The sequence below is a fragment of the Bombina bombina genome, chromosome 11 (assembly GCF_027579735.1).
Source record: "Bombina bombina isolate aBomBom1 chromosome 11, aBomBom1.pri, whole genome shotgun sequence".
NCBI classification, from domain to species: domain Eukaryota; kingdom Metazoa; phylum Chordata; class Amphibia; order Anura; family Bombinatoridae; genus Bombina; species Bombina bombina.
This window is the reverse complement of record NC_069509.1, coordinates 169335336-169351221: the sequence shown is the minus strand read 5'-3', so window position 1 is coordinate 169351221 and position 15886 is coordinate 169335336. Positions and strand designations below refer to the sequence as shown.

General features: G+C 37.2%; 1 protein-coding gene across 1 annotated transcript in view; it reads right to left on the bottom strand.

Moving 5' to 3' along the window:
• Positions 1–15886, bottom strand: part of VWA3A (von Willebrand factor A domain containing 3A) — a 147692-nt gene that overhangs the window by 131301 nt on the left and 505 nt on the right. Inside the window, exons 2-5 of the mRNA XM_053695138.1 lie at positions 7845–7977; positions 4546–4670; positions 4282–4356; positions 777–831 (exon numbers count right to left, since the gene is read on the bottom strand). Coding sequence (XP_053551113.1) covers positions 777–831; positions 4282–4356; positions 4546–4670; positions 7845–7977 — 388 coding nt within the window. The remainder of the gene's footprint in view (positions 1–776; positions 832–4281; positions 4357–4545; positions 4671–7844; positions 7978–15886) is intronic.

Genomic DNA, 15886 nt, shown 5'->3' with positions numbered 1-15886 from the left:
ACTGTATTAAAATTAGTGTTTTTCAACTCTAAAGACTGGAAGTGCAAACGACATACTTTGCAAACATGACCCTCCCGCTGTACCTAATAGACCTCAGCAGAGGTTATCAGAAAACGAACTGAGAAACAATGCATGTTCTGCTAACATAATTACCGTGGCTAGTCTTGCCTACTCCAATAAGTCTGGATTAGACCTTCCAAATAAGGCCAGTGGTGTGTGGAGCTTGGTATTAAAAACTATTGCAGCAGATAAGGAGGCCAATTTAACAAAGGTCTTGCGGACCTGATCCAACAGTGCGGATCAGGTCCGCAAGACTTTGCTGAATGCGGAGAGCAATACGCTCTCCACATTCAGCATTGCACCAGCAGCTCACAAGAGCTGCTGGTGCAACGCCGCCCCCTGCAGACTCGCGGCCAATCGGCCGCCAGCAGGGAGGTGTCAATCAACCCGATTGTACTCGATCGGGTTGAATTGCAGCGATTCCTGTCCGCCTCATCAGAGCAGGCGGACAGGGTTATGGAGCAGCGGTCTTTAGATCGCTACTCCATAACTTGTGTTTCTGGCGAGTCTGAAGACTCGCCAGAAACACGTTCCTTCAAGCTCCATACGGAGCTTGATAAATGGGCCTCATGGTGTTAATTTGGTTTTGAAAATGTTTACACATGGCTGATATGTTGTTCAAACAGCAGAAAAGTCTTGTGATTACAAGGTGTTTACTATCCCTTTAATGTCTCTTTAAATAATATAAAGAATTACACAGGACCATTGCAAAATACCTTTCTGCTTCCCTCCATCAACCAACGGATTCTTTGCTGATAAAGTTCGATAGCTCTGCAAACGCAACAATGATTATTAGTTCACGACATATAATAAGTAAACATGGTGCACCTTGTACAAGATCTTGCAACATAATATAATAATTTTACTAATATTACATTCACATAACACACTTCATTTCTTTTCAGGCAGCCAATCAGATGGCATCTATAAGGTAATTTATCTAGAAACAGACATAGAAATAACAAGGTATAATATAAGAGAAAGGGGCTTGGTATATACGGAGAGTAGAGAATGGAGAGACATTGGTTCTGCAGGGGCGGAGACAGAGGGCGCATGGGGTGAAAATGCAAAAATATGTGAAGAGATTTAGGATGAAAAGCACGATTCCGTTACAAAACCATGAGGTCGGTAACAATCCTTCAAAAAAGGAAAACTGTTTCTACAAAATTTACCATTAAAGTCTATGGAGATTTTTGCAGATAAATCATCTGATAAGCTTTGCTAAAGAATTGAGATCAACCCTATATTAGAATCATTAGATGATCATTAAACTAATTTACAATTCACTTACACAAATGCATTTGAAAACATTGGATGAATGTTGGGTTTTATAACTTTTTGGAAAGGGTTAAATTTAAACATTCCCAACAGCCTTGTGATGCACATTGCATTTAATGTGCATTTTCTCCAAATTTCAAAGTAAATCGAAGCAGCTTTCACTTAACCATCTCCAGGGCTGTAATTAGCCACTACGCACATATGCTACTCATGCCCATGTTCAGCTCAGGATTCGAAGTGCATTGCTGCTCCAGTTTTGACTTTAACTTTGCACTTAACCCATTTAGGGTCATATTACAAGTGGAGCGCAAAATTGCGCTTCACTCTGTAATACCAGCACACGCAAATGTGCGCTGGTATTACAAGTAAACCTCGCGTTCGCATTGTATGGAAGCTTTGCGCTCACAAAAGCGAGCTTCCATAGGCTCCAATATTACACTTATTGAAAAACACACCCACACGAAAACAGAAGTGATTGTATACTATACACTGTAAACAGGGTAACCTGATTTGTATTGGCTTACAGTAAAGAAAAAAATAGACTTTCATCAGTCTGAGAGAACATATCATTTGAAACAACTTCCCAATTTACTTCTATTTTCAAATTTGCTTTATTCTCTTAGTATCCTTTCTTGAAATTTAAACCTAGGTAGAACTTAGGAGCATGCACGTCATTAATGTTTGCAACAATGTATCACATTGCTATAAACATTGTTGGAAACACTTCTGCCAGATGACTAAAGAGACATGCACACTCCTAGGATCACCTAGGATTACTCTTTAAAGGGACAGTAAAGCTAAAATTAAACTTAACCCCTTAGTGACCAGACCATTTTTCAATTTTCTGACCGTTAAGGGCCAGGGCTGTTTTTACATTTCTGCGGTGTTTGTGTTTAGCTGTAATTTTCCTCTTACTCATTTACTGTACTCACACATATTATATACCGCTGTTCTCGCCATTAAATGGACTTTCTAAAGATACCATTATTTACATCATATCTTATAATTTACTATAAAAAATTATAAAATAGGATGAAAAACATTGACCCCCAAACTCTGTTACACATCTACAATCACCAAAAAACACCCATGCTAAATAGTTTCTAAATTTTGTCCTGAGTTTAGAAATACCCAATGTTTACATGTTCTTAGCTTTTTTTGCAAGTTATAGGGCAATAAATATAAGTAGCACTTTGCTATTTCCAAACCATTTTATTTTCAAAATTAGCAATAGTTACATTGGGACACTGATCTTTCAGGAATCTCTGAATATCCCTTGACATGTATATATATTTTTTAGAAGACATCCCAATGTATTGATCTAGGCCCATTTTAGTATATTTCATGCCACCATTTCACTGCCAAATGCGATCAAATAAAAAAAACATTGTTAACTTTAGGTTTCTCACTGAAATTATTTACAAACAACTTGTGCAATTATGGCACAAATGGTTCTAAGTGCTTCTCTGGGATCCAGACATATATGGCTTTGGCATTGCTTTTTAGTAATTAAAAGGTCGCTAAATGCTGCTGCGCACCATACTTGTATTATGCCCAGCAGTGATGGGGTTAATTAGATAGCTTGTAGGGGTAGTTTTAGCTTTAGCGTAGAGATCAGCCTCCCACCTGACACATCCCACCCTCTGATCCCTCCCTGTCCCCTCTCAAACAGCTCTCTTCTCTCCCCCAACCCCCAAAAGTCACCACTCTTAAGTACTGGCAGAAAGTCTGCCAGTATAAAATTAAAAGTGTTTATATATATATATATATATATATATATATGTATTTTGTATATATTTTCTGCAGGGTAGTATCCTCCCTTACTTCCCTGTCTCCCCACAAATAGCTCTCTAATCCTCCCCTCTCTACCTATTAGCCGCCATGTTAGGTACTGGCAGCTGTCTGCCAGTACCTAGTTTCCTATATTTATTTGCTTATTTTTTTTAAATCTCTAAATAAACATTTTTTCCGTAGTGGAGCTGCCCCCCCTCATTCCCCTACCACCCTAATCCCCTCCAGATAATTTTCCTACTAGACTATTATCCCACTCTCCCTCCTACCCACTTTACACTTTGTCCGTAGTAAAAGCATGATATTTGAAACAACTTTTCAATTTACTTCTGTTATCAATTGTGTTTAGTTCTCTTGATATCCTTTGTTAAAGAGTAATCCTAGGTGAGCTCAGGAGCATGCACGTGTCTCTAGCCATCTGGCAGCAGTGTTTGCAGCATTGTTTATAGCCATGTTTTACATAGATACAAACACTGCTGCCATAGACTGCTAAAGACACATGCACGCTCCTCAGCTCACCTTGGATTACCTACCTAGCTTTACGCTTGACTCATTCAAAGCTGAAATTTGACTTTACTGTTCCTTTAACAAAGGAAAACAAGAGAAGTGTTAGCATAGTTTTTCAAGTCTGTTTTTCAAGCAATAATGTCATTTGAAAATGCTTTAACGGGTTAGATAATTTTTTTATTGCAGCTTAATGTCCCTTTAAAGGGGACATGAAACCCAAATCTTTTCTTTCATTATTCAGACAGAGCGTGTGATTTTAAACAACTTTCCAAATTACTTCTATTATTTAATTTGCTTCCTTCTCTTGTTATCCTTTGCTGAAAAAAAATATCTATAAAAGCTCAGGAGCAGCAAAAAACCTAGGGTCTAGCTGCTGATTGGTGGCTGTATAAATATACCGATTGTCATTGGCTCACCCCATGTGTTCAGCTAGAAACCAGTAGTGCATTGCTGCTCCCTCAACAAATGATACCAAGAGAATGAAAGAAATTAGATAATAAAAGTACATTAGAAAGTTGTTTAAAATTGTATTCTCTACTTGAATCATCAAAGAAAAAATTTGGGTTTAGTATCCCTTTAAGCTTTACACAGGAATCTTCAGTTTTTAATATTATCCGAAGCTGATGTGCGGAGTATTATACTCACTTGTGTATTCTTAATTCAAATTCATTGACTGTCTGGGCGGTAAATTCTATGTGTTTGGAGCCACAGTTCGGTTTCCTAAAATATGAAACATACATAGTAAGATGAGGCTGACGGTCACGGAACTCCGTATAACTTATATAAACAATTATGTTCTCAGGCGCTACTTTATTATAATGGTGAAAACATATTACAGAACATACATTATTTAATTCCAGTAACACAACCACACTAATGTCTATTTGACTCAGGTTAAGTGGTGCTCACATGCTAATATGTCCCTTCTTTAGAAGGTCTTGGATTGTCAGATCCAAGTGATCTATTCCGTAATGACAAAGCCATTCTTCTGAAGTCTGCATTCTGCCTGAGCTGGAATCCATATCTTTTATTCTCTAAAAAAGATTTAAAAAAAGATTATCCTCAAAATCAGCACGTTTAGCATAAGCCAACTGGCACCAGATTATTTTCCATATTTCTCTATAACCGAGCTGATCTCCTGTGAGCCTTTAAAGGGACATTAAACACTAGGGGCCAGATTACGAGTGGAGCGCAAAATTGTGCTTTTGCGAGCACAATATTTTTGTTCCAATCGTAATACCAGCGCATGCAATTGTGCACTGGTATCAGAGGTGAGGCACAATGTGAACACGGGGAAGGGAAGCTTTGTGCTCATGAAAGCGCGCTTCCATAGGCTTGTATTCATGCTGTGAAAAAACGGCAAAGAACCAAGCTTAGTGAAGGGGGTAAGTCACGCAGCAATGGGCAACAAATGTAAAATATATATATGCATATATATTTATATGTTTATCTGTATATACACATATTAAAACACAAATATATATAAATATATATATATATATATATATATATATATATATATATATATAAAAGCATATACATACAGTATATATATTTATATGTTTATCTGTATATACACATATTAACACACAAATATATATATGTATATAAGCATATACATACAGTATATATATTTATATGTTTATCTGTATATACACATATTAAAACAAACAAACAAACAAAAAAAAAATATATATATACTGTATATATATATATATATATATATATATATATATAAAAGCATATACATACAGTATATATATTTAGAGTGAACACACAATCCCCATAGACCACAATTTAAAGGCACCTTTCCGTGCCCTCTTGTTTCTAACACCCCACACCTGTTCACTTTAACCCCTAAAAACTAATTTTTGAAAATGTAAAGATGTTTTGCAGCTGCTCAGAGCACCAGTGGGGCTTGTATTATGTTAGCAATTAACAAATTGAGTCATTACCAGATGGTTCTCTGAGCAAGTGCTGTGTTTAAAATGCTGGTGCACGGTGCATACTATACATGCTAATACATGTATATTACACAAATGCTTCTATTCAAAACTGAAACACATGCATGTCCATTTCAATTTTGGCTGGAATGTCCCTTTAAATGGAAACCCAACCTTTTTCTTCCATGATTTAGATAGAGTACTACATTTTAAAAACCTTTCCAGTGTACTTATATTTATAACTGCAAAAAAGGTGCAAAACTCAAAAGTCCAGCACTACAACGATTCTTCCACATGGGTAGCACTAGTCAGCTGTAACCGTTCCTTGCTACGGTTTCAGATCCACAACTACTAAATGACTGTTTCATTAGCGCAAAGAACTAGACTGTAAATACTTTTATTTACATAACAGGTAACACGGAAAAACAACAAGCCGACTGACGCGTCTACAATAGGGCTCCCCAGTGCTTCTTCAGTGACTGAAAGCTTGTGATACAACATGTCTCTGAAGAGGCACCAGGGAGCCTGGTGTGAAACGCGTCAGCACTTAAGCAGTATTTACAGTCTAGTCCTTTGTGCTGGTGAAACAATCAGTGCACTTATATTATTCATCCTCTTGGTATCCTTTGTTAAATGAGCTGCAATGCACTATTGGGAGATAGCTGAACCAATGATAAGAAGCATATATGTACATCAACCAATCAGCAGCTAGGTTCCAGTAGTGCCCTGCTGCTCCTGAGCCTACCCAGGTATGCTTTTAATTGAAGGATACCCAAAGATCAAAGCAAATTAGATAACGGAAGTAAATTGGAAAGTTTTTTAAATCCCATGCTCTATCTGAATTGTAAAATTTTAATTTGGTTTGTCCCTTTTACTTAGCGCTTGTAATACAAACGCTGTGAGCGCACTAATATTGCTCCCTGCGCTAACCATTAAAAGTACTGGGAAAACTAAAAAAAGTTTAGGCCATGCAAAGATGCTTTGATTAAAATATTTAACAGTCCAGATTGTGAGTTATTCTATGCGCAATGTCACGCAAAAGATCACACAGCCTACACTATTGATTGCGCTCCACTTGTGATCTATCCCATAGTTGTCAAGGGTCATTAACACAATAATGACAGCTCTAACAATTAAGAGAATGTATTTTTTTGCATTAGTGTCTCTTTAAAAACATATTTGGTTGGACAGGTATCTTACAACAAAGGCTTTGGTCTATACCATAGCACCACTATCAGTGCTAATCTAGTCCAGGCAATTTATAATGTAACTAGTCCTAAAGCCCGTTCACACGGGCCGTGTTGTGTTATATTCTCTCTCTCTCTCTCTCCCCTGTGCGCACCTTCACATGCCGGTCCTCGCGCTGATCAGCTGCTTTCAACGGCTATTTGCGTGCACGTGGGTTCGCGTGCGCAGGGTGCGAGCGCATTCTGCAAGGGGGGTCTCATGTCAACAATTAGTTGCGTGCGCGTGGGTTCGCGTGCGCATGTGAGTGCGAGGGTGCGTGCGCATTCTGCAAGGGGGGTCTCATGTGTCGCGGTGAAAGTGCTGAAATCAGTTTTGTCAGCTACGCTAAGTGGGTGCGAGGGTGGTGCGTGCGCATTCAGCAAGGGGGGTCAAAGTGCTCACATCAGTTTCAAGGGGGGTCAAAGTGCTGACATCAGTTTTTTTTTTCAGCTACAATCTTGCTAAGTGGGTGCGAGAGTGCGCGCGTGTGAAGTATCAACAGCTGGCCAAGGGTGCGCGTGCGATCAGCTGCAAGAGTTTGTCTGAACTGCGCATGACGGCTTCAGACAAACTCTTGTCTTTTATAAAAAAATTACTGAGCGTTTCCACATGACACACCATCACCACTAGGTGTCCTCAGTCCCTTTGTTATTAAATCCAAAGAAATATGAACTAGGAATGTGCATTCATTTTCGGAGGAATGTACATTCATATCAAAAATCGGATATTCGTTTACGTTAATAAATATCTAAACGAATGCAGAAACAAAATTAAAAGAAAACTAAAAAATACTGACAAAACTTGTCAGTATTTATTTGTTTTCTTTAAATTTGTAGCAGAGTTTAGCTTGCATGTGTATAGTACATTAAAACCATGAAACAAAGCAAACAGGTATTGATCCCCAGCAAACCATAAGGTTATATATCTCTTTAAGGCTTCTAAAATATTGATTTTCGTCCCCCACGTGTTAGGAATTGGACCCTCACTGTTGTGTTCAAGAAAAAAAAAATCGTAATTGGTAGAAAATAAAAATGTTACCAGCAGATCATGTGTCTGATTCACGTGTGTCACCATTAATTCATTATCATATTCCAAGTCGGTGATTTTAATATCCTGCCATGATGGACGAGCTCGCATAGGAACTTGTTTCAATTCCTCCTCAGCTTCAGGGCTAAAACATAACAAAACTAATGTCACATAAATAAACTGAACAGCTATGTCATTTGTATAGCAACGATTTGTAAAGTGCACGTGTGTAAAACATAACGTCACTAAGACAAACATGCAGACTATAATATACTGAATCTGTGTATATATTTTATATGTTATAAATTCACGTCAAGTACACAGAAATCAATGCTCGCTCATTTTCCTGTCCATTAATGGTGGTATGTTTCTAATGTGCAGACAACTACTGACTGACTACAGATAAATGTGTTCTTTGCTTCATTAACAGTGCATTATACTCAGAAATGAATACCCTGTAAAATGTTTAAAGGGACATAATACTCATATGCTATATCACTTCAAAGTGATGCAGTATAACTGTAAAAAGCTGACAGGAAAATATCACCTGAGCATCTCTATGAAAAAAAGGAAGATATTTTACCTCACAATCTCCTTAGCTCACCAGAGTAAGTGCTGTCTAAAAAGTTATACTCAGCTGCTGCCCAGCTGCAGGTAAAAAAAAGAAAAAAATTAACAGCAGCCAATCAGCATTAAGAGTGCTGAGGTCATGAACTCTTATACTGTGATCTCATGAGATTTCACCTAACTCTCATGAGATTTCATAGTAAACTCCCTTAAACTGAATAGGGAAATAACATGAGAGTGCACGAGGCTCACTCCCTTCCTGTCCCGGGACAGACATACTGATTTTCTGCTGAAAGTCCTTTACAATGGGATGTGGCTACTGAGGAACTTTTGAGGTAAAATATCTTCCTTTTTTACATAGAGATGCTCAGGTGATATTTTCTAGTCAGCTTTTTACAATTATGCTGCATCACTTCCAAGTGTTTTAACATTTGGGTATCACGGCCCTTTAATTATGCATATTAAAAAAAATGATATAATTACATTTATTATTTATTTTGTCTACTGCACTTTAACTATGTGTCTTTCCACTCATACCCCCCCCCTCTCGCCCCAGAGAGACTGGAGTACATCCTGCACACTTGAGAATTTTGACACTGCAACATTCTAAAAGGAGCTTATATATCTGTCCCTTACTGGCTACAGCAAACAAGATAAGGAGTGTACCTAGAATTCAACACAAAGCAAATTGTGCTGTCAAAATGTTTTTAACATATGTTTTGTACGTAGTTCTTTTTGGGTGCAGTACTTAATTGCTCATATACTGTGTATATATACAAAAAATACACGAATGTCCCTTTAAATTCCAGAGCACATCCTCTATTTAGCAATTATCCAAGTATTTGTTGTAAAATGCACAAGGATTTTTTGCATTTCTCAGTTTGTGAGTCTACAAACAATGACGTCACCTACAACTAAGGAATTTTAATGACATTGCACAGCTTCACTCAGTCTCCTACACGTGCATCAACCACAGCTTAAAAGGAAAAAAACGACTCTGCATTACTTTTACGATGAGAGCAAAAGCTGCTGGCAGTGATGAAAGTACAACATACTCGGCTGCCATTAATCATTCTACAAACATTTAACATATGGCTCCCCATCGAATATGAACACACTTATATGAATTAAAGGACGATACCCAAATGCTGAAAGTGATGCTGCAGAACCGTAAAAAGCTGAATAGAACATATCGCATGGACATCTCTAAGGAGAAAAGGAAGCTATTTGAGCTCAAAATGTCCTCAGTATCCACATCCCTACATTTAGCCACCAATCAGCAAGCGCTACCCAGGTGCTGAACCAAAAAAAAAATGGGCCAGCTCCTAAGCTTACATTCCTGCTTTTTCAAATAAAAATACCAAGAGAACGAAGGAAAATTGATAATAGGAGTAAATTAGAAAGTTGCTTAAAATGGAATGTTCTATCTGAATCATGAAAGAAAAAAATGGGTTTTAATGTCCCTTTAACATGTGCCAGTCCTGTTTTTCTGATCACAGACCAAATTCTCAATAAGGGAGAAAACATTTACAGGACCATATTTTATTTACTGGATTCTACAGCTACAAAGTCTTTAGAAACCCCAGACAACTTTTTTTGTCTTTTCACCAAGTGCCCTAAATTTCAAATGTAACACTGGTTTTGTGCACAGGCAAAACACACTGAAATGACCCTGTTATATTGGGTGACATTAGGAAGCAACGTCACCAGTGCAAACAATACTTGCTCAATCATGAACAATATGCATATCCCCTTAACGAACAACGACGTACAGGGTACGTCCTACAAAAAAAGGTTAACGACCAAGGACGTCGTTGGTGCTTCCAAGCTTTCATGTTATTGCAGTGATGCCTCGATATTGAGGCATCCTGCAATAGCATGTGTTAGCCATCAGATGCAGAGAGAGCCACTCTGTGGCCCTCTCTGCATCGGACATCGATGGCCACGATCGTTGGTGGGTTGGAGCCGATGCAGGGAGGCGGGTGTTCAGCCATCAATGGGAGGATATGTGTCAGAGGGGGATGGGATCGCGTGCGGGAACGGTACACTATGGCACAATTTTTTAGCATTTAGCAGCCTTCTAATTACCAAAAAGCAACGCCAAAGCCATACATGTCTGCTATTTCTGAACAAAGGGGATCCCAGAGAAGCATTTACAACCTCTTGTGCCATAATTGCACAAGCTGTTTGTAAATAATTTCAGTGAGAAACCTAAAGTTTGTGAAAAAGTTTGTGAAAAAGTGAATGATTTTTTTTATTTGATCGCATTTGGCGGTGAAAAAATGGTGGCATGAAATATACCAAAATGGGCCTAGATCAAAACTTTGGGTTGTCTACTACACTACACTAAAATTAACCCTACAAGCTCCCTAATTAACCCCTTCACTGTTGGGCATAATACACGTGTGGTACACAGCAGCATTTAGCGGCCTTCTAATTACCAAAAAGTAATGCTAAAGCCATAAATGGTCTGCTATTTCTGAACAAAGGGGATCCCAGAGAAGCATTTACAACCATTTGTGCCACAATTGCACAAGCTGTTAGTAAAAAAATTCAGTGAGAAACCTAAAGTTTGTGAAAAAGTGAACAATTTTTTTTATTTGATCGCATTTGGCGGTGAAATGGTTGCATGAAATATACCAAAATGGGCCTAGATCAATACTTTGGGTTGTCTTCTAAAAAATATATACATGTCAAGGGATATTCTGGGATTCCTGACAGATATCAGTGTTCAAATGTAACTATCGCTAATTTAAAAAAAAAAAATGGTTTGGAAATAGCAAAGTGCTACTTGTATTTATTGCCCTATAACTTGCAAAAAAAGCAAAGAACATGTAAACATTGGGTATTTCTAAACTCAGGACACATTTAGAAACTATTTAGTATGGTTGTTTTTTGGTGGTTGTAGATGTGTAACAGATTTTTGGGGGGGGTTTCCATTTTTTCATCAAAATTTATAATTTTTCTATAGTAAATTATATGATATGATGAAAATAATGGTATCTTTATAAAGTCCATTTAATGGCGAGAAAAACGGTATATAATATGTGTGGGTACAGTAAATGAGTAAGAGGAAAATTACAGCTAAATACAAACACCGCAGAAATGTAAAAATAGCCCTGGTCCCAAACGGTCAACAAAAGTGCTGTGGTCCTTAAAGTGAAGGTCAATTTTGACGAATTAGTGTCCGGTTTTTAATAATCTTCAAAAACTTACCTTTTAATCCTGAAAGCTGCTCCATCGATTCCCCCGGCCGTCGGAAGCCTCTGCTTACGTCAGAAATTACAAATCCGGTTTCCTCCAATCATGGCGTTCCCACGGGGCGGGGGGATCATGGCCTGAGGGAACGCCGTCATTGGATGAAGCCGGATTCATCATTTTGGACCCACGAAGAGGACTTACGACGGGCGGAGGAAGCGCTGCAGCGGCTCTTAGGATTACAAGGTTAAGTATTTGAAGAAAATGCTTGAAATGTCAATTTTGATTAATTAAATTGCCCTTGTTTTTAATAGGTTTATTAAAAACCGGGCACTAATTCGTCAAAATTGACCTTCACTATAAGGGGATATATAAGCACTAATAAAAATTAGCCAAATTGATAACGCAATACAAATGTGCACGTAACCAATAATGTTCCTGTTCAAATCGCTTAAAAATAAATGTACAACGGGTTTATTGCACACATGACACTTATTAGCAGCACTAAACGCTATTAACCCCGTCACTACGGGAAAATTCAGAGAAAAACTTGTTATAATACCGGAACATTTTTATCATATTTTGCTATCACTCCATTTAAACAGAGTAAGAGCACTGGGGAACGTACTGTGTGACATAGTAAATATGTCATATGGCACAAGGGATTAAAGGCGAGAATTAATACACACGTTCTTCAGTGATGTAATTGCTAAACCACTGAAATCGGCATTTTGTTTGTTTATAATCGTGCGCATTTTGTTCCTTCATTTCCAACTTCAGGGGTGTTAATGGCAGAAGCATTTTTTGTTGCAGTCAATAGAAAAAAACACATTGGCAACATCATCCAACATTCAGAAATTGTTATCTTTTTATTAGTAAAGTTACGCTCTGATGCAAGCACTGCAGCTGCTAAGTAGACATGGCCAATCAGCCAATCAGGATCGGCAGTCACACAACCTGCCAATCACCAGCTGCGTCCTGCTTAGGATCTGCAGTGCTTTTGGCATCAGTGCGGGATGTTACCTATGTGTTTAACATCTATGATGGATCAGACAGCTACAAGGGCTTAAAGGGACATGAAACCCACATTTTTTCTTTCATGATTTAGAAAGAGCATGCAATTTTAAACATCTTTCTAATTTACTTTTATAATCTAATTTCTTTTATTCTCTTGATATTCTTTGCTGAAAAGCATATCTAGATATGCTCAGTAGCTGCTAATTGGTTGCTGCACATAGAAGCCTTGTGTGATTGGCTCAGCCATGTGCATTGCTTTTTCTTCAACTAAGGATATCTAAAAAATGAAGCAAAATAAATAATAGAAGTAAATTGTAATGTTGTTTAAATTTGTATTCTCTATCTGATTCATGAAAGAAAGATTTTGGGTTTAGTGGCCCTTTAAAGTGAACGTCAATTTTTAGCAACGAGTGCCCGTTTTTTAAAAATACTTTTAAAAACAGGGGCACTTTCATTGATGAAAGTTTACATTCCACCGGATTTGTAGAAATACTTACCTTTTTCTTCTCCAAAGCCAGATCGCCGATCCCAGCCTCAGTTCCTCTGTACTGACGTCAGTAATGACAAAAACGGCTTCCTCCAATCATGGATCCCCCCAGAGCGTCCATCTTGTGATGCCCGGCTGTGATTGGAGGAAGCAGGCTTTGTCATTGCTGTTTGTACAGCAGGAAGAAGAAGGCGGGGGATCGTCGATCCGGCTTTGCAGAAGTAAAAGGTAAGTATTTCTACAAATCCGGTGCAATGTAAACTTTCATCAATTAAAGTGCCCCTAATTTTAAAAGTATTTTTAAAAACCGGGCACTCATTGCTGAAAATTGACATTCACTTTAATGTAACAGTGCTTTCCCCAGGATCTATTAAATGGGCACACCATCCGGTTGATTTTACTGACCACCCGACTAAAATGTAAGCCAATACTAAGCTAATTAGTTAATATTAAATGTTTTCACTGTTTATTGCACACATTATTAAATCTATTTATGTTAAGTGATGCATATAATTTGTGTTCAGATAGCTTCAGCAACATTTATGAATAATCACAAATATTATAAAAATTCAACATATTACACTGTCCTCACCTAGCTGGCAAAGTTTTCTGTGGATAACAGCGTGTAATATATACTATACATGCTAATTACAAAAAAAGATTATTTAAAGGGAGATAAAACCCAACATACCATATTAAACAACTTTCCAATGTACTTATATTATCAAAGTGTCTTTATTTTCTTGCTATCCTTTGTTGAAAAGCAGGAAAGTAAGTTCAGGAGTGTGCACCACATGTCTGCAGCACTATATGGCAGCAGTTTTGTAACAATGTTATACATTAACAAGAGCACTAGATGGCAGCAGTTTTATAATAATGTTATACATTAGCAAGAGCACTAGATGGCAGTAGTTTTATAACAATGTTATACATTAGCAAGAGCACTAGATGGCAGCAGTTTTATAATAATCTTATACATTAGCAAGAGCACTAGATGGCAGCAGTTTTATAATAATGTTATACATTAGCAAGAGCACTAGATGGCAGCAGTTTTATAACAATGTTATACATTAGCAAGAGCACTAGATGGCAGCAGTTTTATAACAATGTTATACATTAGCAAGAACACTAGATGGCAGCAGTTTTATAACAATGTTATACATTAGCAAGAGCACTAGATGGCAGCAGTTTTATAACAATGTTATACATTAGCAAGAGCACTAGATGGCAGAAGTTTTATAACAATGTTATACATTAGCAAGAGCACTAGATGGCAGCAGTTTTATAACAATGTTATACATTAGCAAGAGCACTAGATGGCAGCAGTTTTATAACAATGTTATACATTAACAAGAGCACTAGATGGCAGCGGTTTTGCAACAATGTTATACATTAGCAAGAGCACTAGATGGCAGCAGTTTTATAACAATGTTATACATTAGCAAGAGCACTAGATGGCAGCAGTTTTATAACAATGTTATACATTAGCAAGAGCACTAGATGGCAGCAGTTTTATAACAATGTTATACATTAACAAGAGCACTAGATGGCAGCGGTTTTGCAACAATGTTATACATTAGCAAGAGCACTAGATGGCAGCAGTTTTATAATAATGTTATACATTAGCAAGAGCACTAGATGGCAGCAGTTTTATAACAATGTTATACATTAGCAAGAGCACTAGATGGCAGCAGTTTTATAATAATGTTATACATTAGCAAGAGCACTAGATGGCAGCAGTTTTATAACAATATTATACATTAGCAAGAGCACTAGATGGCAGCACTATTTCCTGTCATGTAGTGCTCCAGATATGCGTACGCTACCTATTTAGATATCTCTACAACAAAGAATAACATGAGAATGATGCAAACTTGATATTAGAAGTAAATTGGAAACTTTTTAAAAATTGTATTCTCTATCTGAATCATGAAAGAAAAAAATTGGGTTTCATGTCCCTTTAAACTCACAGTTGAGGACTGAAAGATATGCATTAAAAGTACATTATGTTCTATTATCCATTTGAAAGAGTAATATTTAAATGTATAGATTGTTTTTATGCCTGTAAGTAAATCTGTTTAAAGGGACACTAAACCCAAGTGTTTTCTTTCATGATTCAGATAGAGCATGCAATTTTAAGCAACTTTCTAATTTATTCCTATTATCAAATTTTCTTCGTTCTCTTGCATCTTTATTTGAAATAGCAAGAATGAAAGCTTAGGAGCCGGTCCATTTTTGGTTCGGTACCCTAGATAGCAATTTCTGATTGGTGATTACATTTAGCCACCAATCAGCAGGCCCTACCCAGGTGCTAAAGCTAAAATGGGTCGGCTCCAAAGCTTTCATTACTGCTTTTCAAATAAAGATACCAAGAAAAAAAAGAAAAATTGATCATAGAAATAAATTTAAAAATTGCTTAAAATTGCTGCTCTATCCGAATCATACAAATATTTTTTTTTGGTTTAGTGTCCCTTTAAATAGAAACTGATACAGCATTTTTACCTATCAGCCAGTGAGCAATAGTAGCAAATACACAACAGATTCAGTTTCCGTTAAATTGCCCCTTTAATATTTGCAGACATTCTACTCATTAATAGTTGTAATATATATATAGTTAACTAAATACTGAATTATTTTTATTAAAGGGACAGTAAACACCAGAATTTTTGTTGTTTAAAAAGGTAGATAATCCCTTTATTACCCATTCCCCAATTTTGCATAACCAATACAGTTATAATAATACACTTTTTACTTCTGTGATTACCTTGTATCTAAGCTTCTGCAG